Genomic DNA, 27,888 nt, shown 5'->3' with positions numbered 1-27,888 from the left:
TTTTTTCAGTAACTAATACTGTATTAACACGGGCTGTTAGTGTCGTGAGGGTAAATACGAGTACTAGCAAAAGGTGTGGGCCGTTGGGGGCACAAGGCGGGGTTTATGCAGATCTGACGTGGATGACGTTTATAGTCCACCCCTCTGAGATGACAAGACGCCCAAAACGAGCCCCCCTTCTAAACTGACGTCACAATACAAACCCGGAAACGCCAAGGCGCTTTTCTTCTGCTTGGAAGAAGCTCACGAAGCAGCGGACGGGACCTTCTCCTTGTCCAGCTTCTTCTTCCACTTGTTCGTCTCCTGGCCCGGTAGTGTGCCGTTCAGTCACCCCGCCGCTGGCGACTACAAGGTAAATTCAAGCCGAAACAGCTCGTAAATGCCTTATTTGCTTCCGCTTGATAGTACCACTAGTTGCTATTTACTTGCATCGGGATGGCCGTGGTTCGTTGATGAGGAATGATGAGTCACGAGCGACGTTCTCTTCTCTACCGAGATGGCATATAAAGTCCTTTTGGATTCTCTCCCTTTGTAATGGAGTACACACAGGCAGGTTTTACTTCCCTTTACTCCATATACACATGACCTGCTACTGGGTAGTTCTTGCAGCTAAGCGTTTAAAGATGTTGACAGTCACTACTTTTGTGTATCACTTCAGTGAACATCTGACACCCTATGACAAAAACACTGCTGAACGACGAATATGTGAGGGTGTGTGGATCTAATGGGTAGTGTTGGGCGTGTTATTGTAAAATTGTAAGTAGTTAGTTACCAGCCACTTCATCTAAAAAGTAACTTACCGTATGTACTCTGATAGAAGTCGAGCCCATAAAACAGCTAGAAAATGGCCACATAATTAAATAGAAGAAAACCAACCTGCGATAGCGGTGTACCCTTCTGTTTCCTGGCCTATGCCATCTTGAGAGCTTGCAAACTAACTCCGATACACTCCATATCCATTTTGTCTTTAAAGTCGAGTCAAGTTCATACGTATAACCCTTAATCACAAGAAATTTCAAACGGCATCACTTAAAATCGGTCATTGTGCGGAAAAAAAAGGGTGCACAGTCACTTTGTTTATTGCCTGCATTCAGTAAACAAAACAATACAAAGAAGTCAGGCCGTCTGTGCATGACATACATCTAAAACATTAATAAAACTACTAAAACAGGACCTCGCTCAACATGCCGCACTTGGTGGCATGGTTGCATTGAAACATGTTGCATCACAGTAATCATCGTTTCAAGCTGCATTACATAACTTTTTAACTATTGCTTTTTTATGCATCATTTAGTACAACTTATATACATTTATATACAAAAATAGTTAGTGAAAGCAGCTCCTATATAGAGAAAAATATGAACTTTTACCCAAACTGATATTGGGCACAGCTTACCTTCAGCACGAGGTGCAGGTGCAAAAATAATTTTACAAATAAAAAGACAAACATTCAGCGCTTTTTGCTGTAAATTCTGTTCTCACATTTGCCCCATTCGTTTTCTGATCCTGTATAAGCCACGCACCCACCCCACGCGTTGCAGACCATTCGAGACCGGACACACACAACCAAACATGCACAAGTCCACGGATCTCCTGATTTCAGTATTTTAAATTCTTTTTGAAACTATGGCTTGGATGCAAGTACATACAGTGGGGAGAAGGTCTGAAAATTTGTAGGGAGAAATTCTGCAGCCTCGTACCCTGCGCTTGGGTTTAGTTCTTTAAATGTTGCTGGTGGATTGAGGGCTGTATGTTACATTACAATGGAAGGAGGAACAGTTAGTGATTGGAGGATGTTGTAGTTCCTGATCTGATTTTAATAAGTAGCAGGGTAATGCACCATGTTGTAAAAACAGTTCAGTTACACAATGTAATTGATAACTGGATACAGTACTTGTTATTGAGGAAAGGAATTTCATTCCTGGAACACAATCCTTTGTAATACGCCAGTCCCAACACTGTTAACGGGGTCCTGTCTCTCTGATGTCACTGAGCTCCAGGATTGACAAGCAAGCCCAAAGAGTTCTCTTCTACCCATATTCATCAATTTAGATTGGGAAACATCTGTTCAGTTTGCAAAAGTTGAATCGTACTTCAGCATTTGTGCACGGTCGGAAGCCTTTTTGACTCAAAAAGCCTTGTATGCAGTGCTGGGAACATTACTGTAAAACAGTAATTTGTCACAGTCACTAGTTGGTTGGATCCCTTAACCACTAGGGTCGTAGGGGCATCATTTCCTGTCGTGTGTTCTGGGCAAATACATTCTGGTGGTGCCCATCCCTCTCCAGGCCAACATTTGTTTCCACCCGGTCTCGAACTGGGGACTTTTTGTGTACAGTTAGTAGTGCTTTCATTTAAAAATAGTTCATTTATTAAGGCACAAAAAAATCTAGTCCTATCTGGCATGATGTAAAAAAGTAATTGTCTCCCCTTGTTGAATTACAAAGTAACTGTGGCCAACCACAGTTTTGGGAAAGTTGAGTTCAAATCTACTGGCCACACCTAAAATTGTTGGCCACCATCTGTGTTGATTCAAGAAATCACTCAAATTGAATCTGTCAGACAAAGCGAAGTAGGCTACAAAATCTCAAAAACATAATTGACATGCCATGATCCAAAGAAATTCCAGAAGAAATTAGAAAAAAGTAAATGAAATTTATTAGTCCGGAAAAAGTCACCAAGCCATTTCCAAGGCTGTTGGGCTGCATCGAAAGACTGTCTGAGCCATTATCTACTAAAGGAGAAAACTGGGAACAGTGGCTAACCTTCCCAGGAGTGGTTGACAAACTAAGATTACTCCAAGAGTGCAGGAAGTTACAAAAGGACCTTCCAAGGTACTACAGGCCCCGCTGGCCTCAGTTAAGATAAGGTTCATGACTGTTAAAAGAAAGACACTCGCTAAAAATGGCATCCATTGAAGAGTTACCTGGCAAAAAACAATGCTGTCACAAAAAGAACACAGTTTTCTTACATTTGCCAAAAAGCATCTTGATTATGCTCAAGACAATTGGAGAAACATTCCGTGGACTGATGAGTCAAAAATTGAACTTTTTGAAAGGTGTGCAGCCTGCTATATTTGGCATAAAAATGGCACAGCATTTGACAAAAAGAACCTGATACTAACAGTAAAATATGTTGACGGAATAATTCATTCTGGTGTTTACTGGAAGTTCCCGAAGGAGATCGTCCATCAATAAGTTCCTGCCCTCAAACTCAACCACTTTTGGACCATGGAGCAGGACAATGATCCAAAACACATCAGCAAATCCACCTGTGAATGGCTCAATAACATTAAAAGGGTAGTTCATGCTACTAAACCCTCCAATATGGTCGATTTGAAACAATTTTGCAAAGAAGAGTGGGCCAAAAATCCTCCACAGCATTGTGAAAGACTCATTAAGTATCGTAAACATTTTGATTTCTGTTATCGCTGCCAAAAGTGACCCAACTCGCTTTCAGGTTCGGGGGGGAATTTTTTTTCACATAAGGCCAGAAAGGTTTTGATTTTCTTGTTGCCTTAATAAATGGGAAAAACTCTTTAAAACTGCATTTTGTATGTCTTTGGGTTGTCTCTGTGTGACATTAAAATTGGTTTTATGATCTGAAACCTTTTGTGAGTGATACATTAGCAAAAAACACAAACATTAGTCTGTTTTACCACACGGATTGTATGTCTATATAGGTTTTTCACATCTTGAAACAGAAATATGTTCCCATCTTTCCTTACAAAGCAAGTTCCTTACGATGGTGGTTGTTGGTGCACAGCATTTTTCAGATCTTTCCACAAATGGTGTGGATGTTAGCTTGGCCATTCTCACACCTTCATATCGTTAGTTTTAAACCATTCCATTTTAGAGTTTGCTCTATGTTTAGGGTTGTTGTCCTGTCGGAAGGGTAACTTGCACCCCATTTCCAGGTCACTTGCAGACTCTACCAGAGCCGCCCTGTATTTGGTTCCATTAATTTTCCCATACACTCAAAAAACCAACAACCCCAGAGCATAATGCTGCCACCACAATGTTTCACAGTGTGGGTGGTGATTTCAGGGTGATGTGCAGTGTTACTCTAACGCCAAACACAACGCTTGGCATTCAGCCCCAAAAGTTCCATTTTGGTCACATCACCAAATCACCTTGTTTCACATGTTATTCGTGCCCCCCTTGTAGCTTCTTGCAAACACCAACAGGCCTCTTTATGGTATTCTTTTAGAAACTGCTTTCTTCTTGCCACTCTTCCTTAAAGGGTAGATTTATGCAGAGTACCATTTATAGTTATCTTATCCACAGATCGTATAAATGTATGAGAAAACAAAAAAAGCTAGTGAAAAAACAAACAAACAAAATAAATAAAATACTCTGTTTTCAGCGGTTCCCAGTTAAATTGATTTTTTTTTTTTATAAGAAGTGACCTTACTTGGCTTGCACCAGCCATTGTTAGTGTTGGTGGAATCAATAATAATAATGATAATAATCGTAGCGACAATCAATAATTATTATTATTTACAATATCATGTTTTATTTCTTTTTTGATTGGTACTGAAGAAATTGGAAAATTGGCTTTGAAAATCCTCAAAAATGTGCTTGAATTTAGCCACGAAAAAATGTGTATGAACCCCGTTATTTGTTAAATATGGCCCTGAACCTGCCATCAATTTTGCATTTTCTTTTCTTATAGTTTTGCTTTGGCGCCATGCAGTCGCTGAGGTAGCGGCGTCAAAACGGGAAGTGATATAGAGGAAGTATTGCACAAGAGGAAGTGCTTTGTTCACGTGGTTGTGTGCATGCAGTGAAGGCGTTTTTTTTTTGTCACTTTGCTGTCAGGATAACGTCTTGTTGGTTTGCTGACTTTCATTCATATAATTAAAAATAAAATCATTCATTTAATGAGAAATGTAAAAGTTATTTAGATTAACTTTGCATTTATATATATATATATTAATATATTATTACATTTTTAAATAATACAAGTTTATGAGACTCTGGCGGGACCACTTAAACCCTCGCGGCCCGCCAGGATCTTACGTATGAAAACACTGCCCAATTTGGTCTTTGCAAAAAAATGTGCCATTGTTCAGTATCTTTTATTTTCTTGTAGTGATCTTCCAAGTAACTAACAATCATACCGGTAAATGGCATCAGATTGCCATTTTTTTAATTTTTAAAGACTGATTATCTGACAAGAACAAATGTTTTCTTTGTGTTTTTAGCCAATGAGATGCATCAGAACATGCATGCGAGAGTGATATCCGCCTTTTACCATTTCCTGGATTTCTTTTCAAATGTGTAGCTTGCACAAGTTATGAAAAGAATGATCAATGACGGGCTTGTCGACTTTTAAGACGTGTGTTTCTAAATTTCAAACATGTCAAAGATTCGCACCTATATAATGGAATTGAAGACTAATGGTGACGATTCGATTCCCAAGAACTGTAGCCATGTCACATAGCTGAAGGTAAATACTAGGATTTCACAATTAGTTGACTGGAGCAATCCACATGGCTCTATCTTTCAAACTACAGAGCTTTTACCCATGGGTGTTACCAGACTGTTGTTGGGGTGCTCAAGCACCCCTCAAATTCACCCCAAGCTCCCCCAAAAATTAAAACTCTTGTTTCTTCAACAAAAGAAAGGATAGGCTTTTGTATGATTTAAAAAAAAATGCTGGATAAAAAAAATCAGAAAAGTAAAACAAAACAAAACTGTAAACAAAGCAGCGTCAGAAATACTCCACTGCCTTGAAATGGTTAAGTCCATTTGATTCCTAGCACTGCTTTGGAGCTAGGGTCCAGGTGAAACTAGGCCAAATCGGGTTTTCCACAAGAAAAGCTCTGATTAAAAACATTCCACTGTTCTCAAATATGTTTTATCTAGTACACAAAATAAGATCAGGGGTTTTACTTACATTAAAAGGAATATGTGTATTATTTGATCACTAGATATTGCTGTATTATGTAGTGCAACCAAACACAATGAAGAATGCAAACTATGGAGACTCAAAGTAACCAAAATGCACAATTTTTCCTCGCATTTTCTTGCCCAGCCTTTTTGATGTTTTTGTTACCTGTAGCAACAAGATGGCTGACAATTAACTCATGTTATGTAAAATAAATGCATTTTAAAATTAGCACATTTATATCATGGTTCGCGTATTTTGGATTATTTTTAAATCAATATTGTTCTTTTAATGAATGATTTTTTTCCTACCACTTGGAAGGCGCTAAATAATACAACTGTCCCTTTAAACTTTCATATTACAGTTAAACAATCTCCATGCGGGCCTCAATTGGCCACTGGGCTGCATAATTGAGATTCCTGTCCATGACTGTCCACCCACCAAGGTCTCACAAAATTCCATGAGAAACATTGCTCCCTATGATTAATTACTCACACACACCAATAAACTAGCGCATACAATGCACTTCACTTTTAAAATCGCTAATTTGTAAAGAAGCAAAACAGCAATTACATTTGCCATACAGGGCTAAAATTAATCGCGATTAGTTTTCTTTTTTCTTCAAAAATCCTGCAGCCCCAGTAAAAACATCCGTATCCTTCTTGTTTTCAGAATTTTGTGACATTTGTACGAAAGAAGTCTGCTAGCACCTTGTTGTGAAACTCTTATACATGACAAAAATCACAGTTGAAATAAACTTCAACAATTATATGCAACTGTGGGAGGGAGACACCTTTTAAGTGGTATATTTGATGTTATGAGACACATATTACATTATTATTATTTCATATATTTTATGAAATCATATGTCACACAGTGAAATCAAATGTAGAGTAGGATTAGCTTTTTTCTAGAGTTGAGGTTTATCAGCTTGCTTTCATGGCTCTTTTATCCGTTCACTTTAATATCTGATTTCACACTTAAAAAATTGCTTTTAAATTAGTTCCAATTTAACCCTTATGTTGTGTTAGTGTACCAATTTTGACCAGGGGTCTACTGAGTAAAAGAACGGAGTATCGCTTTATATAGTCCATACAACATCCTAACAAACATTAAATGCATTAAAACCATATATTCCCTGATATTTCTCTTGTAAATTGATTTTATTGTCCCTGAGACACATCAGTTATTAGATTTTATAACCTTGAACCGGGTCACTGGAGACCCTAACATCACATAAGTGTTAAGTCAGACTTTGCTGTATGAAAAATAGAATACTATCTTGCTACTGTCATGTGTGGCCTAATTGTCAAACCCAGGGTACAGTCACATATCATTCATGATCAGCGTTACATGCACATTTCATTTGTAAATATTAATTGATCATTATTTTAGTTCAAACCGTGGGATGTGCTCAAAAGACGCTCTTCCATTGTTAAACACTTCAGTTTATTCGAAAATAGTGTTTACGAAAGCAGTACAAATGAGAGAATAAAGTTATTCAAAAAGAGAAACAATCGGCGCAGTCTACACCTTCAAAAGTGGTGGAAGGAAGTTCAAATACTCATCTAGTCCTACCCATTAAATTAATACAATATATATATATGTATATATATATATATATATATATACAAATGGTCTGTGGTCTGCATTTATATAGCGCCTTTTAAGTCCTTGAAGACCTCCTTAACCGCTTTACATTTCGCTTCACACACACCGATAGCCAGAGGCAACCATGCTATCGGGGGCTTTAGGGGTTCAGTACCAGACTTTATATATATATATGTGTATATATATGTAACACACACACCTTGTGAATTATGTTGTGTTTTTTAAATTGCGCTGCTAAATGTGATTGCACTTATTTCCATTTCGTTATTATTTTCATTGCATTAATATTAAAACTTATGCTAGCTTTTCTATGCTGTACATAATTGATTTACTACCTAATCATCCTAAAATTATTTCATCGTTTTTTTTCTTCTAATTTTCATTACATGTTTTACCCTGGAGTGCTATGTCTATTTCTGTTGCATGCATATATGTTTTACAACGTTGATATCATCAACAATAAGACTATTCCATTCATAAAATTATTAATTTTTTAATACATGCAATCAATAAATGAAAAGAAACTGAATACAATTACAAAATAGTACATCATCCTACCTGATTTGTATACTTTTTCCATACTGAAGTTTTAAAACGCTTTGGAAATACACTCGGAAGTTTTTCTCTGACCGCTAGATGGCGCCCTTATCACAGATATCGGCTGCTGCCAGCCAACACAAAAAGTATGTGTGGTACAAGATAATACTCAAAGAAAAAAAAATTGATTTAATGTTTTTGTATTCTTGGTTTAAACCTTTATAAACATTGTAAACCGGGGTTGCAAAGAAAATGTCGTACTTGCACTCTCAAGTATAGGTTTTAGTAGAGCAGAAAGTTTAGTTGATTTTGATATGGAAGAAATTCATTCCTTTAAATGCATATTTTAACCCCCCAACAGCACATACATTATGTTAAATTATGTGAAAACAAAAGCATATTATCTCAAAACAGATGATTCAAGTATAACATCGTTATGCCCAAAAGTTATTTTTTGAGGTTATGGTTTCCTTTTAAACATAATCAATTAAGGATTCACGATTTGCTGCACTGTTTCACAGAGATTTTTTTCCAAGTAGTGGAACTCACTCATTGGTCAGCAAAACTGCATGTTAAAGCATTTGTGAAAGTCACATTACGCCTTTGTGTTGTTTATGTTGAAATGGAGAGTACCTCATAAATTCACTTGTTTTTACTTCAGATTAAAACTTCCAACATACCTGGAAGAGGTTAGCGCTTAGTTCTTCTTGTTGAAGTCCAGTGGTATTGGTGTGAATGTTTTTTCATGTATTCGTATTGGGACATTTGCACCGCCTGACAGGCGACTGCGCCCGCACGTGCAAACTACCCTGATTTCAATTAAAACAGACCACCTCAAAGCCCTGGTTCAAGTTGAGTCTGAAACAAAGCAGTGTCAGTAATACAATTATAGGTAAAAAATATTTTTAATGTATATCTTTTTTTGTGTGCAGCCCGGTTCCCAGGGTTGGGTAGGGTTACTTTAACTTGATTACTTTCGACTACTTTTGGATTACTCCAATACCAAATATGCTAATAAAAGACAAAAGAAGCTAAATATGAATAAAATTACTAAATTTTGGGCAGGCTTGGGGAGTAACGGAATACATGGAACGGCAAAAATGATGTTGGCAAGCTGTTTGGATTTATTTTCATTTTGTTTCTGTTGCATTTTATGTTAGTTTTGCCGGAGATCAAAGAGATCAAAGCCAGGAGAGAGAGCTTACCACGTGTTGTGAGTCATAATTTTATTCATATTTAGTTTCTTTTGTCTTTTATTGGCATATTTGGTATTGGAGTAATCCAAAAGTAATTGAAAGTAATCAAGTTAAAGTAACCCTACCCAACCCTGCCGGTTCCGAATAATCCACAGCCTGGTACCGGTTGGTGGCCAGGTGGTTGCCAAACAGTGTAATAGTCGAATTTCAGCACTCTTCCCCTCCCCTCAACTGATTCACACGCCTTCTGTTCTGTGACTTTTCTACGAGCGCTCTGTCGCAGTGCTCAGTCTCAGTGCTACCCTGGCATGGTAGGCACGCAGCCGGAGCCAGAGTGGATGCTGCAATGGGCGTGGCATTCAAAAGACACTGCAAGCCTGTCTCCGTGTTCCGTCTAAAGGCCACCTATTTGCAATGGGAAAATGATAGTTCTCACAATTCCATCCTGAGGATATTTTTCTCCTCTTGGATCATACACTTTATTTTACAAGCCATCCTGTCATGTCCAATTTTGTATGTACAGCAGCCTATCCCTTTGTGTTATTTTCCTCTGGAACTGAACACTCTGACCCTTACCTGTCTTACTGACGGTCACATCTTGTCAAATCTCAGTCCCATTTGCTTATTTGACTGGTCTGGTCCCTACCGCTTCTCTCTTTGACCATCATACCCTTTCTTTAATTTATAGGTACCGGAAATTCCAGACTACAAAGCACACCTGATTCAAAGCCACTGTTTTGAATTTAGAGTTAAAACATTGTAGAAAAGGGCAGGGTGCCTATCCTTTGTGCTCTATATATGAGCAAAATTATTAACGTGTTTAATACTAAACACCTTTGGCGCCATGAAATTTTCTTCTAAAAGTGCCCCCGCACACCAATCGCAGATTGTCAATCGGAATTGATGACATTAGCTGTGTGCATATGACTTACAGTAAGTGGGGGAAGAGGGAGAATAATGACCTTCAAAGAAAAGTCACCCAGGAATCGAACCTAGGGAAACTTCTTTGAGGACTAACCTCCGAATATGGTGTGGCTCTGTTCTTCCGCTAATGTAATCACCGCACAATTTAAAATTCTTTGAGAGGCATAAATTCAGCTCGACTGTAGTCCTAAAGCAGTTCTGTGGTTTGTGAAATTATTCTCAGGTTTTGTATTTCTGAATTTTCCAACGTCCATCTAACACAGGGGTAAGGAACCTACGAATTCCGTGCCAGATTTGGCTCTTTTCATGAGTACATCCGGTTCGGAGATAAAAATAGGCTCAGGCAAAAAAATCCTGTGCCGTTCCAATTCTAGGACAGTATAGGCAAAAACTGAAGCGACGTGAAAGTGTGTAATGTTCAGTCTAGACTATATATGGCACAGTTTTAACTACAGTCACAGTGTACACCAACAGACCCCGTTTTGGTTGTACGTCTCAATGGAATTCTAACTGTTAACGAAAACCCACTAAAAAAACTTAAAAACCTGTAAACGCCAGCCAAGCACCCAGAGCTATTTGATTGCGTGATCCGTAGGGGTGGGCAGATCTCAGCTCTAACAGCGCGCTCTCCACTCTCTCTCTTTTTACACAGTGCTCAAGGTAAATACATCCCTATACTTCTCGTTTGTAGTATTTTTTGAAGGTAAATACATCCGTATATTTCTAGTTTTGCCGTATTTTGGGACATTTTTACAAAAGAACTCTGCTCGCACCTTGTTTTAAGACCATTACAATTACTGTTTAAATGAGGCTCAACAATCTTAAGTAACTGCTGGGGAGGAGACAAAATTTAAGTGGTTTATTTCTATTGATATGGCACACAGGTTCTGGCATTATTATTTTATAGATGTAACCAGATCATCAAACGTCACACAGTAAAATAAAATGCGCTAAAAATCAGTTTTGTCTTGGAGAGCGGGTTTGGTGGATTTATTTATTGTCCTAAAATAAATGGTTTGGCTCTCTCAAAACTTCGTCAAAACGGTTCTTCACCCTTGGACTATCATAGTTCACAACAAGAAGCCGCATATATCCATCTGCTATTAAATGAATTAAACCGTTATCAAGTATTGTTAGGTTTAGCTGCTCTTTAATAATTAAAGTCCAGTTTAAAATGTAGACCATATACTCCTGACTTTCCTTTTCTCTTTTTTCATTAGACTTTTGGGGGTGCACAAGACTTCATGTTTACATTCCCCCTTCACACATTGCTCTCACTCTCTCATTGGCCACAGCAATGTTTTCGATGGGACCCCAATTTTAAGCGGGGCTCCATGGAAACAGCAAGCCCTCCGCCAGATTAGCCTTAGCCAATGAGGGATGCGGATGGGTTTTTGCTTGTCAAATCAATCCTACGTCCTCCACCGCACCATCCTGTACATAGGCAGACTCTCTACTCTCCCTCTTCCTTCAGCGAGCCAGCAATTCAAAACAAAACGACACAAAAGTGCCACTGGTGACGCCTATAGTAACAGTTTTCCTCCCAGTGCCATCCTCAAGTGACTTTTCGGGACATTTGACCTGAAATTGCATTAAAACACACAAAGGAAATTGATTCTTTTGAGATTATTTAGTACACCTAAAAAGTGGGTTAAGCGCTGCCTGCCCTGCCCATAATTTGACCTCATTCCGGGGTTCAGGTCCACAATAGGTGGCGCGAGAGGATAAGTGAAGCGCCTTAATGCCACGCCTCACAACCTTCCCATCTTTACTGACAGTGGAGAAATGACTAACATTAGGTGCTACCAAGAGTTGTCAACGTCCAGTGTGTTAGTTGCAGATCTAAGAATGAGGATCCACGGGTCCTTGAAGCTTTAATGGTGGTTTCGGGGAAAGAGAAAAGGTGAAGTAGGAAAAAAAGCCTTGCTCACATGTAACCAGAATTGTTACCAGGGTACAAATCACTTTGATTTACCAGAACTTAAGGTGCTCACATGTTGCTGGGCAGACTTTAAATGGCCTGAGGGCAACGACCCGTTTTCAGTCCCGCTTGATCAGCAATATATCTGTAAAATCTGTTAAGAAATGATCCTAACCCAAGGTTTTTGGAAGTTTTCGTTGTATTATTTTTCCAAAACCTTTTCACCATCCTCATAGCAAAACTTGTCTTTTTGTCACTTTGCAAATGTTTATAATGTTTAAAGCCAAATTATGTTTGTCCCTTGTTGCTACCTTTGTTTCAGATAACCAACCCGATTGACATTTTTCATAAGCATACAAGCAGGCTAAATTTACCGTCAAACGGTTGCTGGGTAGGAATTGAGAAAAGCAGGAAAAAAACTAAGTCAGTTTATTTTGGGAGTTTTTTGGGGGGCAGGGGCTTGGCATCTGGTATGCAAGAGAGCATGTGCAGAAAAAGCATATCTTTTGGAGAAGTGAGTTGTAGCAGAGTATCAGGACTCATGGGGGCGCCGTTCTGGAGCCGTGCCTCACCAGTTTGTTTCCCTGGAATTACTTATTGATCCATCCTCTTCTCCTTCAGGTGCCAACATGGGGAACCTGTTGAAGGTGCTGACCTGCACCGACCTGGAACAGGAGCCCAATTTCTTTCTGGATTTTGAAAGTGAGTGAATGTGAGCCACGCTGCATCGATCGTTCAAATTCGAGTCTTCGCTCCTAACTGGAGGCATTTTGGCTTCACCTGCCAGTTTTAGGCAGATGTGTGAGCGAACTATTGATCACCATCCTGAATTAGATGATTCAGCTGGGACCAGCTGAAGGTTTGGTAGCCTTGGGCCCTGGTCCCATTGCCCAACAGAGCTGGGTTAGGTCGCTGAGGGATTTTTACACTTGGCAAGGCCAAAATTCAGTACTGCATCCTTACACAACCATTCGCTATGATTTGAACTTTTTCCAATTTATTTTCTCGATCAGTAAAACATTGAGTATTTCCACCACATCTGATGAGGGCATTTACAAAAAAAAAAACGGTAAGCTGCAGTCATTAGTTAATTTGGAAAGTTATTTATTTTTATACTTTTTGCTTGAGACGGCGCTGCAAAAACTGTGTTGAGTGTCACTTTGTAGTTAAATATAATAAACATGCCAGCCCTTCAATACAGTTGGAGGTGGATCAAGGGTAGTTTGTGACAACATGAGTGATGCAAAAGTAACAGGCAATCAGAGTAGAGTTTATTTCATGATATTCATTTAATTTATGGCGGAATAACGCCGTAACCAACATGTAGTAACGACCGTAAAGTTCCAAAATGTTGTCAATAATGCGGTACGGTAATCGTTACTGACAAAAGTAATATTTTTCCAGGAACCCGTTAGTCCCTAAACTGGATACAAACCAATTCAGAATTTAAAGTCCAAATTGGCAACGCATAAAAAATAATCTCTTAAAATTTAAATCAGAGTTTTTCTTTTGTTAGCACTTAAGGCGTGACATGAATCAACTAACCAGATTTCCTTACAGATGCGCAGCCAACGGAAGGCGAACGACACGTATGGCTGCAGGTGGGCGTCGTGCTGAAAGATGCAGAAGCCATCCTGGACGAGTTGCAGGGCTACAAAGGTGCTGGCCGCCAGATCAGAGAGGTACACTTTCTTGAAGTGAATTATGCTTCACTAAATTGAGATAATTTAAAATAGAATCCTCAAATAGGAGAAGAAGACAACATTAATGATGAGCTTAAAGTTTACACGCATTATAAGGAGAAAAGACATTGATGGAATTTAAATTTCCAAAGAGAACAGGAAAGAGCCCAAACCTCAAATAGGAAATTCCAACCTGTTCTAATAGCCCTTCCCTGAACTTTTTTTTTAAATAAATCTCTACATTAGAAAAGCAGATTCACCCTAAAGGGTGAGGATAATCAAAGAACAGCAACATGAACTGCCAATGGTAACAATGATGTAAACAATCTGTAATTTTCAAGACAGGGTATACTATAAAAACTGAATAAACGTATCAATACATATTGGGGATTAATCAAAATATTTTTTTGCCCAAAACCAAAATGCGATAAGTTTGGATGACAAAAAGAAGGAAACCATTACACAGAAAGAAATTAAACCCGGCCTCCCTCAACACAAAACAAAAACCGGACTTGCTGACTTGTAAAAAATATAAAATTACAAATAACTGATTGGCATATTACTAGATGCTGATTTCAAGTACACATATTAAACTGCAATAAAACTAAAAAAAAAGGCATTTAAGTGCTTAAAAGAAGTAAAACTGACGAAAGGTCTAAAATGCAAATAACACATGGAAGTGAATTCTACTTAGAGTAAAGATGTGATGAAAAATAAATACATTTATAGTATAGTAGACACTCAAAATAAAGACAGAGTTCAATATGTATCGCTATCTAACAGGAGAGGACTGTAAAAGAAATCATCACAATGCTAATTTCAAAATCCGCTCTAAGAGCCCATCCCCTGAGCCCATACATTTTGTTAAATCTCCTAAGTTTAAAAAGCAGATCCGCCTGAAAGGGCTTTAAGTCATGAATACCAACCCTAGTCAGCTCATTTATGGTGCGTGTGCAAGTACATGCCTTTCTCATAAGCACTCGAACAAACTCTTTTTATTTTTCCTTGGGTTTTGGGTCTGCCTTTGACTATCTTGGAAATAGGCCTCTTCTTACTTTAACCGTTTTCATGTTACACTAAAAAATAAAGAAAAAAAAATGCGGGACAAACATAAAGTTTGATCCAATCACTGCACATTTTCAAGCTCGAACAAACGTCCCTCGGTAAAACTGTACAACCGCGTTTTTGACCTTTCACTGCAATTTCCTTTTCCTCAACAATTTCCGTTAAAATTATTTAGATAGCGTTTATCAAGTTCAATTCATCTGAAAAACATTTATGAAGAAGAACCTGGACTTTAAACCACTGGAATTTAACTGAAAATAGATTTATAGACCCCAAAGTTATGTCTTTTGAATATTTCAATGTTCCTTCTACGTGTCTGGTCTTTGGATGCATGGCGACTGGTTGCTCGGCTTGAGAGGTGTGTGATTTTTGTTAACTGAGGGTTTTACTTCTGGGTAAGAATTGTCTCCACCAAAATATATTTAAAGAAAAGACATTGCCATTGCATTGAAAGGGCTACTGTGTATTATTTAGCAATTCTTAGTGGTGAAATAAAGATTATTGGTTTAAATAAAAAATAATAAATACATGATCTGTAATATAGGGCAACACGGTGGCGCAGTGGTTAGTGCGTGTGCAGCACAGTTCTGAGGTCATTAGATTGAACCTCCTGTGTGGAGTTTGCATGTTCTCCCCGTGCTTGCGTGGGTTTTCTCCGGGCACTCCGGTTTCCCCCCACATTCCAAAGACATGCATGTCAGGTTAATTGGCCGGTCCAAATAGTCCCTAGGTGTGAATGAGCGAGCGGATTGTATGTCCCTCTGTGCCCTGCGCCTGGCTGGCAACCAGTTCAGGGTGTCCCCTGCCCACTGCCCGAAGATAGCTGAGATGGGCTCCAGCACCCCTGCGACCCTACTGAGGATAAGCGGTGATGTTGATGGATGTAATATAAACACGCATTTTTAAAAATACTAATAATCGATCAAGAAAGGATGACATTAAAGTAGCTGACATAATTGTCTGACATCTTGCTGCTACAGGTACCCAAAAATCCTTAAAAAGTGTGGGCAAAAAATGTGAAGTAAAATGTGTGTTTTAGACATTTTGAGTTCATGTAGTTTGTATTCTTCCTTGCAAAATTTTTGGGTTGCACAACACAATAGAACAACATCTAGCAGTCAAAAAATTGTAAGTTGTATTCATTCAGTTTTGTGTAAAAGGGCTTAAAACCAAAAGATACTTGTCTTTTAATTCACAAATGTCAGTTATTTTAAAAAAAATTGCATTTTTAAGAAAACCATCGTGAAAGCAATATTTTTTGACGAACAAGTATGGCAATATTTTTTTTTCCTTTTTGTTTTTTTCATCCAGGCCATCCAGAACCCCAACGATGAGGTGCTTCAGGAGCAGGCGTGGGCGGCGGTCGTCCCCTTGGTGGGGAGGCTCAAACATTTCTACGAGTTCTCCCAGAGGTTAGGTGAGTTGACATCCGATTGATATCGGGCATAGATGACTTCACGACAAAAAAACGAATTCTTCACTGCAGTTTATTTCACTGTGTGACGTTTAACGATTTGATAAAATCTATGAAATGATAATGCCAGAGCGTGTTACCTATATCAACAAATATACAAATTGAAATGTGTTGCCCTAGCGCAGTTACTTAAGATTGTTGAGACTCATTTTGACTGTTTAATTAATTGTTCTAAAACAAGGTGCGAGAGGAGTTCTTCTGTAAAAATGTCACAAATACAACAAATGAAAAGGACACAGATTTATTGACCTTCAGCACAGAGAGCAAAATCAAATTGCTTTGGGTGCATGGTTGGCATTTTCAGGTGTTTACAGTTTGTTTTGTGGGTTCTCATCATAAATTGGATCAACAGTGTACATAAATTGTTTAATGAGTTTCCTTATACAGGATTCCTTAGAGACATACAGCCAAAATGGGGTTTGTTGACACCGTGACTATAGTAGGGACTATGCCCTATTGTTCTAGATTACTGTGCCGTATGTCTTTGCATCTACTACAATCAGAACAACAGAGAGTAGATTTTTAGTGTATTTCTGAACCATGAAAAGAGCCACATCTGGGGCGCAAGCCATTTGTTCCCGACCCCTGGTCTATTGTTAGTGTTGCAACATGCCTGAAAATAAAAAAAAAATGTGAAGTCAAATACAATTCAAACAAGTTGGGTTTAAATATCTGAGGTGCTCTGCAGGTAGCTACGCGACTGGGAAAAATGCTCGCCCTAGTTGTGTCATGATGGCATTGGATGTGTATAGGTTTATAAATAGAAGCACCTTCTATTTGTTCATTGGTTGTGTCCGCAGTATCTTTATTCACTGCTACGGGTGGATACCTATTGCATTCAAACCGATACTCTTCCAATTCTCTGCAAAACAATACCGGTACATTTTAATACCAACTTTTTGTACTTTTCACATGTTGTTTATGGCAATAAGTATTAATTGTAATTAAACATGTGTTAAAGTGTGCCGTGGAAAATTGCCAACTGTTTCACTCAAACATAGTCACAGGTAAGGAAGATGAGTTCAGAACCATAACGTGGTGTAGTTTGATTACCGTATTTGCTCGCCCATAAAGCCCACCGTGCTAAAAGGTGCCCTCTCTGTAGCTGGTTTTATTTCTTTATTTATCAACTCATGCGACGCAGCGGCTTATTTTGCGCGAGAGCCGCGCAACCGCCTTACAACCACATAGATGAGCATACACGTGTGCGTGTTAAAAAAACAAAACAGAAATAGCTTCTTTATATAGTTTGAAACAGCTTCTATGACTGAGTTTGGTTATGGTTTATTTAAGTATTCATCACATAGTAAAACTCGAGGATATAACAAAATTGTAAAAAAATAGGGAGCAAAACTGAATTTGGTACTCACATTTTTACCGTTAATTCTTTGTGAAACTGTGGTCTCCGTCGGTCATCCACTGTTCCCACGCTGCACTCAATCTCACTTTGAACAGCCTCCATTTTTGAACCATTGATTTATTAATCTTCAGTTCTCTCACGCTAGCTCGATTTCCATGTTCCTCAGTGTAGTTGATGGGACGCCTCTTTGCCATTTTCTGTGTCAAAATAACTCAAACATGTTGTGTTTAATCGGCACACGCCCGTTTGTTTATATACACGCACAAAATTCAAACGTGAGCGGTGACGCCCACAATTCATACTTTCATAGGGACACCCTAACTTCAGTCCTCAGTCACATCCACCACAAAAGGCGCGCTGGGTGATAGGGTGCGGCTCAAATTTTGAATAAAATCTGAGACGTTTATGTGCGCCTTATGGGCGTGAAAATACAGTATATGTCAGTGTTTTTTAACCAGTGTGCCAGGGCACACTAGTGTGCTGCTGGAATTTCCCCAATTTTATCTTTCCAAAAAATCAGGCTATTATTCAGTATTTTGCAATCTTCAGACGAGGAACTGTAATAGTCATCCATATCAGTAGGTGGCAGTAGATTTTTATATACTTTTCATATACTAATTATCTGCTCATGAGACAGCACAGTACATTTAATAACTTAATTTGTTTAACAAAGCGGTTTAAGATCACACTGTAAAAAATAAAAACATAAATAAAGCACATCATTCTTTTTTATTTTGAGTATTATTTTCTTTTTATATACTAATTATCTGCTTGAGGTAGTACAGTGAAATATTTGACATCAGTTCATTTTCAAACATTGTCGACGGACGGTGTGCCTCTGAACTTTTTTTTGTAAATAAAAGTGTACCTTGGTTCAAAAAGGGTTGAAAAACACTGGTATATTTGATTCAGCGCTTGGAAGAACTGATCCCGAATTGGTACCTCCCCTCTTTTCCCTGTCCCTATTTAATGCACAGGCAGATAAAGGCTTTGTACTTGCTTCCCGTTATCACAATGGTTTTAATCTTGCTCCCTCTTCACTTTGTGTCTCAAAGATAATTACTCCCCTGTCCCGTCTGCATGTGAAGGATACCACTTCTTTACTAAAGCAGCTCTTTGGTCGTTAGGGCATCTGCTCTGCTCGGTTAGCATTTTGCTTTGCTCTTCTGAGACCGAATTTATGAAGGGTGTTTCCATGCGCTCTAAATGAAACCACTTCTTCTGACTCATTCATTTGCATAATGAAAATTCTGCCCTTGAAGGCGATTGAAGATACGCTAGCAAGGTGAATTTTTTCAGAGGAAGTCCGCCACTGTTTTCAGAAGCTAGTGCTGTCCTTCACTGCATTTACCTAGCCTGCACACTTTTTTTGTTTACGCAGAGGCAGCACTGCACAGCCTGCTGGCCGCACTGACCAATGACATGTACGACGACCCCACGCAACACCTGGAGCGGGAGCAGGCACTCGCCAAGCAGTTTGCCCAAATCCTTCACTTCACGTTGCGCTTTGATGAGCTCAAGGTCACAACTCATTTCCTGCTGTTTTACACATCACTGCAAATCTTTACTCTGCAATGAGCTGATATTGACATCTGCCGTTTAATACAACCCAGCTAGTCCCCTAGTGGTTCGCTGACTAGTTTAACAAGTAGGGAACTTTTTTGACTTGTGGGTCGCAATGGGTCTTAAATTTGGCAGTGGTCCCGATCCAGGAGGGGAAAAAACTTAATCTAGATATCGGCTGACCCAAGGTCTCATTACCATACCTCAGCAATGCATACCACAACAAAAAATGATGTCGTCCTGTCCATCTCCATTGTTAATTCATGCCTATAACCATCATATGCATTTCCAATCTCATCCGCCGTATAATTGGTATTGATAACTTGCAGAATGCTATCAGATCATGCAATACTTAAGGCACACTGAACTATAAGGGCCACCTTGAAATTTCTGGCCAAACTGGGCTTTTTAGGTGCGCCATATAGTCCATAAATATTAGGTATTGCGTTCCCGGCCTCCCAAATTATCCAAGTTAACTCTAAATGGCCCGATCACTAAAAACACATTCAAATAATAATTGAACATAGTAATACAGCAATAAGATAAATGAGATGCTTTTGACAAAATAAAATGTGAGTTTATTATAAGCACTTATCATGGATGAAATTGGTAGTTGGTAACAGAGGTGGAGGAGTGAGGAAGAAACGTGCGGGAGGAGTAAGGGAGCACGAGAAGTTAAAAAACACAATACAAGAGCGCAGGATCAGGTTTGTATGACGGGAAACTCGCGTGCTAACTGGAGCAAGCTGATGTTGGCAATGAGTGGTCTCAAGCACTATAGTGGTAGCGTCCGGAAATAATAAGAAAAAGTATTTTCTCTCATGTCAGGCAAGATTTTTGCTCAAAAGACATTTCATATCTCGAATTTCTCTGAACTAGAGTAGTTCATATGTTGAGGGACCATTGACAAATTATAACTAATCGTTCTCATTGCAGATGACGACTCCTGCCATTCAGAACGACTTCAGCTACTACAGGAGAACGCTGAGTCGCATGCGAATCAACAACGTCCCTGTAAGTTGAACCTTCTCATCCCATCAGCTTTTGCTTGTTTGTGGGGCTTTTGTTTTTAATATTTTAAGGGACTTAGAATAGATAATACCAGTGTCTGAAATAACGTCTGCCCGGACGCCCTGGGCGTGCATCTTTTACGTCGGGCGTACAACTTACAAAATGTCTCCACTTAGGTATTTCAATGAAAGCAAAAAATATCCATTTTTTCTTTATTTTTTCTTTTTTTCCAAATCAAACGTTTGCTATATTTTCTATTTAGAAATATTCGTTCGGTTTGGAAATTTCGGTTCGTTTGGCAATTTGCATACTAAACAGCCAATCAGAAGCCTCATTCGAATAACTTCTTGCTTCCGGACTTTCTTTAGCGTTATAATGTCGTGCATTTGCATATCATTTTCCAAAGTAGACGCACAGAGAACACAAGAAAAATGGATAAGTGGTTAGGAATCAAGCCAAAACCTCAGCCGCTGAAGAAAGATTCAAAAGAAGCTAACAAAATTTATGACTCTTCAAAACGTAAACCTCCATTAAAAGCATCGTGGAAAGAGGAGTTCACGCGGCTTGCAGCAGACGACACAACGCAAACATTGCATGAATGAAGATGAGTAAATACATGTACATACTGATGGCGATGGCATATACATGCAATGAATGTTATAAGTAGATTTATCACAAACTTAATTTTAACGTGTTGTTCTGTTATATATTCTGATTATCAATCCTTAATACTTTGCAACAATTTTATTTATTTATTTTTATTTTTTTTTGCGATTAGTCGTCTTATTGTGTTTCAAGTTGTGAAACTTTATGGCTGGGCAGGCAACTTTTCAGAGTTGTCTACCCTGGTGTCCGGTAACTTTTTGTCATGAATTTCAGAGATTGATAATACATAAGGGACATTAGATTAAAAAATTAAACTGTAATTACAAAAGGTCAATTAAAAGCCATCCTAAAATAATGTCGTGGTTACCCTCTTATTATAGCAAGAGTCCTGCAGACCAGATGGCATCATGTGAGTTCATGTTAATTATAATACCAACTTTCATTATTATAGAGGCGTGTGCCACCATCATGGAATACTTCACTTCTAATATAATCTTAATATTAAAAGGAATACATATTTATGGCGTGTATTTTTTGTGAAACTTCTAGTTGATACTAACATCAGTAAAGTCCTTCAAAATTCTCTTTTTGAGCAATTTTTGGCTAAAAATAATACGTTATGTTTTATTGATTCTGTGTGGACATACTCAGAAGTCATCCATTTTTTAAAGTTACTCTCACAGGAAAATCAATAACTCTTTGAAATTACTGAACGCAATATTGAGTTAACAGGCTTGCAAAAAGTATTATGATTTGGAGTGTCTTCCCTTGAGAAAACATTGAACGGCCACTTTGCTTCCTGTTGTTGAACTGTGAGAGTAACATGTCTAAGCAGATGGGAACACACATATAAACGAAGAATGTTCAAGTATACGATGGTCAAAATTCCAGATCAACTTGTCCAAAAAGTTGGGGATAAAGAAATAAATATCTGTCAACCTGCATAAACATGAACATGCCAACGGGCTTTGTTTGTATTGCCATAATTTGTTTTTTTCTTTTCCTTTTTTCCAAGACCGGTACGGGTAGCCATCAATTCCATTTAATAGGTCTATTAAATGTAGACATTCAAAAAAAGGAGACATCAATTGATTTTGAACTTGCAAGGAGAGCAGAAGACCAACCCCTAAGATGAGAGATTCCACCCTGTTCTGAATGCCATCTCTTCCTAACATCAACATGATTGGCCAATAGTGACAATCATGTAAACAGTTTATAATATGCAATCTTCTTTGCAAGTGTCCAATATTGGAAAAAAATATATATATTTTCACCACATGTGCAAATAAATACTTATTTTCCCCCACAACAACAAGTATTATTAAAGAAATACCCCAAAATCCCAGTTATTATTTTTAAATATGAACAAAATTAATGACTGTATAAAACACCGCCACTTTCTAGTACTTGAATGTAAAACAGCTATACCTTTATATCAGATTTGTATTGGTACTGGCATTCGCGACTCACCCATCTATCCATTTTCTGCACCGCTTATCCTCAGTAGGGTCACGGGGATGCTATAGCCCATCCCAGCTAACTTCGGGCAGTGGGCAGGGGACACCTTGAACTGGTTGCTGGCCGGTCTCAGGGCATGCAGAGAAAGACAACTCGCTCATTTCCACCGGCCAATTAATCTGACATGCATGTTTTTGGAATGTGGGAGGAAACCGGAGTGCCCGGAGGAAACCCACGCAAGCACGGGGAGAACATGCAAACTCCACACAGGAGGTGCGATCTTATAACCTCAGAACTGTGCCGCACACACACTAACCACTGCACCGCCGTGCTGCCCCGCGACTCACCCATCCCTGTTAAATTAAGCAAGATGATCTTGCTATCTGCTATATCAGACAGTTGGACTAATGACGGGTTTAAAGTTTAATACTTAAATTAAAGAGAGAACACATCAATTGATTTTAAACTTGCAAGGAGAACAGGTGAGCGAGCTTTCAGATTGGAAATTCCAACTTATTCTAAAGGCCCTCCTCTGAGCCCTTTTTTGGCGGAAATTTCTTTGGTTACAAAAGAAGGGTTCGCCTTAAAGGATGTGGAAATCCAAGAACTTCAACAACATGTCTGTCCGATAGTGACAATGATGTAAACATTTATAATAGTCAAAACAACAGTGTGTAATAATACTGCAAATGATAAACTGGCATCATTATGCAATTTATTTTGCAGGTGTCTATTATACCACCAGAATAAACGTATCAACTAATTTTGAAGATTATTTTTCTTATGCGAGAAAGAATAAAGGTCAGGCCGTAATACTGTGTCATTTAACCTCCCATTAAAGATTTTTTTCTAGTTTTCTGTTTCAGGACTAAGAGTCCACTTGATAAGCTCCAAATAATTTGTTTTGGTGATGTCATTTCTGTCCTTCTTCGGTTTTCTTAACTGACTTCTTCTTTAAATGTCTTCTTTAAATCTCAGGCCGAAGGTGAGAATGAAGTGAACAACGAGCTCGCCAATCGGATATCACTCTTCTACGCTGATGCCACACCCATGCTAAAGACCTTAAGCGACAGCACCACCAGGTTTGTGTCGGAGGTAAGAAGATGCCCGTTTCAGACAGAACAGGTAAATTTCCAGGCTAAATTTATCCTCCTGCGCATAGAACAAGAACCTTCCCATTGAGAACACCACCGACTGCCTCAGTACCATGGCCACTGTCTGCAAAGTCATGCTGGAAACTCCGTGAGTCAGACAAAAATCAGAAATGGCAGCGCACACCAAATTGTTCGGCGATGTAAACAGTTGTGGCTAACCACCCAAACGGGAAAGATCTGTGCAACAAAGGGCAAATAATATACAGTACAGTGGTACCTCTACTTAAGAATTTATTTCGTTCTGGGAGTAGCTCCGTAACCTGGAAACGTTGTAAGTTGAGATGCATTTTGTATGTAAATGCACTAATCCGTTCTAAACACTCAGTATATATTTTCAATAAATCATGAAAGAGCATCAGGTAATGAAACAAATGCATGTTAAAAACAGATTACAGCACTATAAACATAAATTGAGAGGCAAATAATGTAAAACAAAACAAAGAATAAACGAAATAATAAAAATCCTTATTTACCTTTTACCAGGTGATTCCTTGACACAAATTCTGAGACTTCATAGAATTTTGATAAAATGTCTTTAAATTGGGATGATTAAATGATGGGCTGTGTCTTGCCGTAAACCCTCCTCCTCCTCATCTGTGATCTCTGAACTGTGACAGTTGACACGAAGAGCATGCTGGGAGCATGCATGTGTACTGGTTTCCAGGCAGATTTGAAGCGATAGCCATTTTGTTTACGTTCGGGGAACTCTGGGAGCGGCAAATAGCTGTGCATACTCTACTGTTTTTTTGACCTTGTAACTAGAGCCAATATTTTCCTGTTCAGGTACTTTAGAACCGGAAACTTTCGTCTGTAGAAGCATTTGTAAATAGAGATGCTCCTGTATTAACAATATTTGCTGCAGTGTTTCCCATAGAATTTAGTGAGACCCTGGTGGATGATACAGTCTAGGGGAGTTTAAGGGGAGAATATTTTGTACATTTTAAATTCAAATTTATTGATCATGTGCATTTTTAGAGCCAAATCAAGAAACTAGATCAATGATGAATTTATAGTTGTTTCGGGAGTGGTGCTTGACTCTGTCAACATCAATAGGACATATTTAAAACTTCAGCTGGCTCTTTTTTTTTTTTTTCTTACGCTTGCCAGCTATATGTTTCACACCCCTGGTCCAGGACCAAAGTGCTGATGCAGTTTTTGGTATGCCGGCAGGGAGTATCGCAGCCGCTTTGCCAACGAGGACACGGTGTCTTTCTGCTTGCGGGTGATGGTGGGTGTCATCATCCTGTACGATTACGTCCATCCCGTCGGTGCCTTCGCCAAGTCCTCAAAGATCGACGTAAGAAGGCTAATCGCTTGCGCACACATGCTAGCTGGAAAGCTAAAGCTAATTTGGGCCACCCAACAGATGAAGGGCTGCATCAAAGTGCTCAAAGATCAGCCGCCCAACAGTGTGGATGGCCTTCTCAATGCTCTCAGGTAAATGCCAATTATTTCCTCTACGATATAAAAAAAATCCGCCTGAAAGCATTCCTGCATCGTTTGACGTTCCTTGTTGCAATCCGTTTGTATCTCCACATAATTTCTGTTTACAAATAATCAGACTCGTAAAATTAGCTCCAATATGGCCGTTAGCCTCTGACCTTTTGATTAACACCACTCTCGGCCAATAGCAGGTTTTTTTTCACAGACCCCAGCGCACATTAGCCTTTAAGGGTCTGTATGGATAAGACTAAGACCGCCTTATTTAGCTCCAAATATCTTTAGCCAGTAGTAACTGATTCAAATGATTATTGAAACATTAGTTAGACAATGGAATTCTGAACAGAAAAAATCGCAGATATTCACTGTGTGTTCAAATTAGGCCCCAAAAAAAACGTGCGTCTGGCCATTTACGATTCGTTTTTACGCACCATTATTACACGCAAGTGTACATAATCTTTGATTGACTTCTGGAAAAAGGGGTCAATCATTTACAACTCTTTCAAAATGTCTTAAAAAAATAAAAAATAGACAGTTTTAGTAGTTTTAGTGTTTTAAACTGGTCTACCCTTATAAAAATGTGTATAATAAGATGTTTAGTTTTTCTGATTGTGATCAAATTTGAATAAGGTATCAGGTAAGGCTTCAAGCTAATGTCTCACCATATGTCCAGGTAAGATGCTTCACTCTAGTGCAGGCATTTAATTGCAAAAAAACAATTCAGGCGAAAATAAAAACCTTTTCTTCTGTGTGTCCAAACTTGGATTACTCAATGTTAGTAGCACTTGCAGTGATTATTTCAGTTAGCGACAAAACTTCAGAGTCTTACCTTTCAAAAGAGACCAAAACCGTCCATTTTTTAGGCAAGTTTTACAGGAACGTTAATGGATTAAACAGTCAGCTAACTCACCGGGATTGAGTTATGGAAAGAAATTTCATCTGACACCTCCAGACCTGCTCTACTATCTTTTGTTTAAAGGAGGGGTGCATCGTTAGAGGTGTCCTTAATTTACTTACTTCCTTCCATACCCCACTCCAAGCCTTCCTTCCCTACCTCCATAACTTTTCCCCTTCTTTCAAAACCTCCCTAATTTACCTAATTCCTTCCTTCCTTACTTGATTACTTCATGAACTTTACCCCTTTTCCTCCTTCCTTATGACTTTACTACCTCTTTCTTCCTGCGTCCCTTCTTTGCTTCCTTCTTTCACTCTCTAACTTACCTCCTACATTCCTTCACTACCTCCCTAATTTCCCTCCTTCATTCCTTTTCTTCTCAGTATCTCTTCCTTCTTTCACCACCTCCGTAACTTACCCCTTTTCTTCCTCCCTCACTTATTTATTTCCTTTACTACCTTTCCTCCATTTCTCTTTCCTTCCTTAACTTACTTCGAACCTAACTAACCTCCCTAACACATCCTCTCCTTCTTTTACTATCTTCCTTCCTTCACTACCTCCCTAACTTACCCTTTTATTCCTTCACTACCTCAAAAGCTTACTCCTTTCCTTCCTAACATCCATCCTTCCTTCCTTCACTACCTCCCAAATGTCCTCCCTTCTTTCTTTTCTTCCTTAACTAACCTCTTACCTAACACATCCTCTCCTTCTTTTACTACCTTCCTTCCTTCCTTCACTACCTCCCTAACTTACCCCTTTTATTCCTTCACTACCTCAAAAACGTACTCCTTTCCTTCCTAACTTCCTTCCTTCCTTCACTACCTCCCAAACGCCCTCCCTTCTTCTTTCTTTTCTTCCTAAACTAACCACTAGCCTAACTAACCTCCCTAACTTATGCTCTCCCTTCCTTCACTACCTCCCGAACTCACCCCTTTCATTCCTTAACTTAAAACTTACTCATCTCCTTCCTAACTTCCTCCCTTCCTTCTTTCTTTTTGTCCTTCACTAACCTCTTACCTAACTAACCTCCCTGACGTACCCCCTCATTCTTCCTTCAGTACTTCCCCTTCACTACCTTCCTTCAATACCATTCTTCTGTCCCCCCTTTACTACCCTTTTCTGTTATTAGTGTCAATAAATTTGTTCAAACCACTTCCTTCCTCCCTGCCTTCACTACTTCCCCAACCTACCCTCTTGGTACCTGTTTTTTCTTCCGAACCTCTCTAACTTCACCCCTTTCTTTCCTTCACTAATCTCTTCACTTACCTCCATCCTTCAATATCTCCCTAACTTATCATCTCAATTCCTATCTCCATAACTTAGCCCTATTCTTTATGTCTTTCATTACCTCTACTTCGATGACTTCCTTTTTATGCCCAAGTAGCAAGAAGGCCTCAATCCACACGTATTGTATGAATCCATCAAAACACGCCATTTTGCTCAGCCGCATGGATCTGGTAGCCAGGACTTCCATGATAAAACAGACGATCTGAAGGCACCGCACCCCAAAAATCTTGACGAGGAGTCTTTCGGGCTCCGCTGATCCTCTCTTGCCATTTCACCTCCTCCCAGGTATACAACCAAACATCTCAATGACGAGTCCACCAACAAGAGCGTCAGGCTGATGCTGCAGTAGCCGCCGCCAAGTGTGGACAATCTGTCGAAATTTGTCTTTTTTTTTCCCCCCTTCTTTTTGCGAGAGAAGAAGAGCTGCAGCCCCGCCCCCTACCCGTCATGCATAATGCTACTGCTGTCTTTTTCGATGTCCAAAAAAAATGTCCCTTTTTTCTGTTTTTCACACAAAGAGTGCCTTCTTCCTGTCTTTGCTCTTCAAAGGACAGAGGGAAGGGGAGGAATATAAAAGAGAGACATCTCTGGAGAGCGACACTGTATTTTATATCTGTTTGATTTGTTATTTAAAGGAAAAGCGTCCGCACGATGAAAATGATTGTCCGTCTATTTAATGAGAAGATCCGTTTGGGTCGCGCTTGTCTGCTGTGCCGTGCGTTTGTGCAATGGAAGCTGTCCGTCATCCAAACGGTACTTGTGGCAATCTGTTTTGGTTTTTTTATTAAATATTTTTTTATACAGTCACTATA

The 27,888-nt window shown here is 39.0% G+C and overlaps 1 protein-coding gene across 1 annotated transcript; it reads left to right on the top strand.

Moving 5' to 3' along the window:
- Positions 1-185: 185 nt before the first annotated feature.
- Positions 186-27,888, top strand: cyribb (CYFIP related Rac1 interactor Bb). The gene is made up of 11 exons (XM_088322546.1): positions 186-352; positions 12,703-12,783; positions 13,642-13,763; positions 16,140-16,245; positions 19,044-19,183; positions 20,162-20,239; positions 23,279-23,395; positions 23,463-23,542; positions 24,625-24,751; positions 24,821-24,891; positions 27,362-27,888. The coding sequence occupies exons 2-11, from the start codon at positions 12,711-12,713 to the stop codon at positions 27,423-27,425; spliced, it is 978 nt and encodes a 325-aa protein (XP_088178672.1). The 5' UTR covers positions 186-352; positions 12,703-12,710; the 3' UTR covers positions 27,426-27,888.

Source organism: Urocampus carinirostris, chromosome 18 (assembly GCF_059441175.1).
Source record: "Urocampus carinirostris isolate Australia breed hairy pipefish chromosome 18, RoL_Ucar_1.0, whole genome shotgun sequence".
Taxonomy (NCBI): Eukaryota; Metazoa; Chordata; class Actinopteri; order Syngnathiformes; family Syngnathidae; genus Urocampus; species Urocampus carinirostris.
Note: the sequence above shows the minus strand (reverse complement) of the source record. Positions and strands in the feature narration are given on the sequence as shown.